At 37.1% G+C, this 2585-nt stretch overlaps 1 protein-coding gene across 1 annotated transcript; it reads left to right on the top strand.

The window, feature by feature from the left end:
* Window positions 1-710: 710 nt before the first annotated feature.
* LOC143235472 (cyclin-dependent kinase 5 activator 1-like) lies at window positions 711-2380 on the top strand. The gene has a single exon (XM_076473683.1). It carries the CDS (start codon window positions 975-977, stop codon window positions 1956-1958), a length of 984 nt encoding a protein of 327 aa, XP_076329798.1. The 5' UTR covers window positions 711-974; the 3' UTR covers window positions 1959-2380.
* Window positions 2381-2585: the final 205 nt, after the last annotated feature.

Genomic DNA, 2585 nt, shown 5'->3' on the forward strand with positions numbered 1-2585 from the left:
CATGTAATGCTTGAATGAATTTATTTAAAAACGCTCACGAATTATTCCTCAACCTAATATTTTATAAAACATACGGTGTTTTTCTTATAGCAAAGCCACAAAGGGCTATCTGCTCAGCTCACCGAGGGGAATCGAACCCCTGATTTTAGAATTGTAAATCCGGAGACATACCGCTATACTAGCGGGGGGCAATATAAAACATCCAGCAAAGCTCAAAGAAACGAATCAAAATTCCATCCAAATAAAAGTTGAAATTTAAAAACATTTTTCCTTCAAGTAGTGTGGTTTTATCGTAATATTGTAGTGTTCAAAATTCATGTTCAACGATATAAAACATAATCCATTCTATCTTTGACCTATGTTTTGTTGATCTACGCTGATGTACTATTTCTTTTCACACGTTAAAATAAAATACCGCTTAAGAACATAAAACGTGAAGGAAACAACAATTGAGAAGAAATAACATATAGTTTTCTTCTGTCGCTAAAGTTCCTAAGTAATTTCCTCAAATTATTTTACATACTTTTCATATCGCAATTTTTTCATTAAAACCATCGTTACTACGTGCATAACCAATCAAAACCAAGTATCTACACATATTACACCGTCTATGGAGAAATGCTTTTGTGCGCAGCCTCAGAGTTTGTTGTCTTAGCAACCACTACCTGTAAACTCAATCTCGATCGGGCTTCAGAGAGAGACAACAGAGAAAACACCAGCTCATTACCCGAAGTATCTTGGACCAGACGGTCAGTGTAATTAGCAAAACGACACCTGGTGGATAGAACGTACTTACCTGATCAAGACTTCGTGGAATCTAAAAGCGTGCTACAGTCTGACTTATTTGTCTGTTGAGATACATCAATGGATTTGGGTTCTCGTCAACCTTCCGTCGTATAGTGTCTCGTCACTAGTAGTGTGGGTGTGAATTTTTAAATTTTCACTGACTGTGGTTGTGTGTGTTTTTTCATGTTATGGGAACCATACGTAGTATTGCTCCTCGAGGACCAAAGTCTGCATATGGTGAATACACGCCTAGCTACGAACAGCTGAACAACGCTACAAATAAGGAGAAATGTAAGGAGAAAGCCAATGTTAATCAACATGGACATTTCAAGAAACATTCCCTGTTTATTAACGCTCTCACGTGGAAACACATTAGTGTGTCTGGTAAGAAAAAAACTGAGAAGAGCAAGAGTACGACTTCACGCCATCCACTAGACAACATCAATACTTTGGTGGACAACAACAAGAATAACCAGAAGACACTGTCGTCCTATAATCTGAATAATAAAAATATCGGTTCCGTAGATGTTGTTAATAAAACTAATGACAATTTTCAGAAGGTAGTGCCACCCTCTTTACCTCCTAATCCAGCAGTGCTCTCTGGACACAACTTGGTCCGCCCTGCTCCTTCCAGAGTCCTCGCTGTTAATGGACCACTTGTACCCACCAGATCGCCTCCTCATCAAAGTGTGCACAACAAGACAGTGATCCAGGCGTCCACCTCGGAACTCTTGAGATCGCTGGGGGAATTCTTGTTGAAGAAGTGTCAGAAAGTGAAGGATTTCCAGGCCAGAGACGCTGTTATGTGGCTTCGGACAGTGGACCGATCGCTCCTGCTTCAGGGCTGGCAAGATATCGCCTTTATCAACCCAGCCAATGTTGTATTTCTTTACATGTTGGTGAGGGAACTGGTAACCGATGAAATAGACAGCGAGGGAGAGCTGCAAGCCATATTGCTGACCTGCTTGTATCTTTCGTACTCCTACATGGGTAATGAAATTTCCTATCCGTTAAAGCCATTCTTGGTAGACGAGACCAAAGACATGTTCTGGGATCGCTGTCTTCTCATTATCAACTTGCTTAGCGGTAAAATGTTACGTATCAACAGCGAGCCCGGCTTCTTCACCGACGTATTCACCGAATTAAAGACTTTCTGTCCTGTGTCTAGTTAGCGATAATAAACTGCTAGCTGATAACACTGTAAAGCATCTACATAAAGTTCGAACCATGAAAAGTAAAGTAACGAAAGAGAATACCCATTAGAGAACTGTGTTCCGAGATCATCATAATTTGAGTGATTAAATACTGTCCAGATTTTAAATATTTTAATCATTCTTCAAACATGTTTGGTATAGCTTTATTCCTTTTATTTTGTGTGTGTAGAGGGTGTATTTGAATTTAACTTCTATAAAGGTTAAGGCCCAGTAACTTACGACTTTCGATGTCAATGTGGAGTTAATCTAGAAAAGGTAAACCTGTACTCAGTACTATTTTTTACACTGTGATAAATATAATTCTTTTGTAAAATTAAAACGCTGAATATGATTTTGGTGATATAATTCATGTTAATGTTATATTCAAAATTAATTTTTTATCATGCTAAAATATTGCACGTAAAACCTTAATTATTACAAATAGTATTTATTTATGAATTTTCATCTTCAAAACATTTGTTTTTACTCTGTCTTTAACATATTAAACCAACTAAACAACGTTATATTACTTGAAAAATGATTAATATTATTAATTTATAAATAAACTACAGAAATGTAACGAATTTATTTGCCTTTTCTTATTTT

This window comes from Tachypleus tridentatus, chromosome 12 (assembly GCF_004210375.1).
Source record: "Tachypleus tridentatus isolate NWPU-2018 chromosome 12, ASM421037v1, whole genome shotgun sequence".
Classification (NCBI taxonomy): Eukaryota; Metazoa; Arthropoda; class Merostomata; order Xiphosura; family Limulidae; genus Tachypleus; species Tachypleus tridentatus.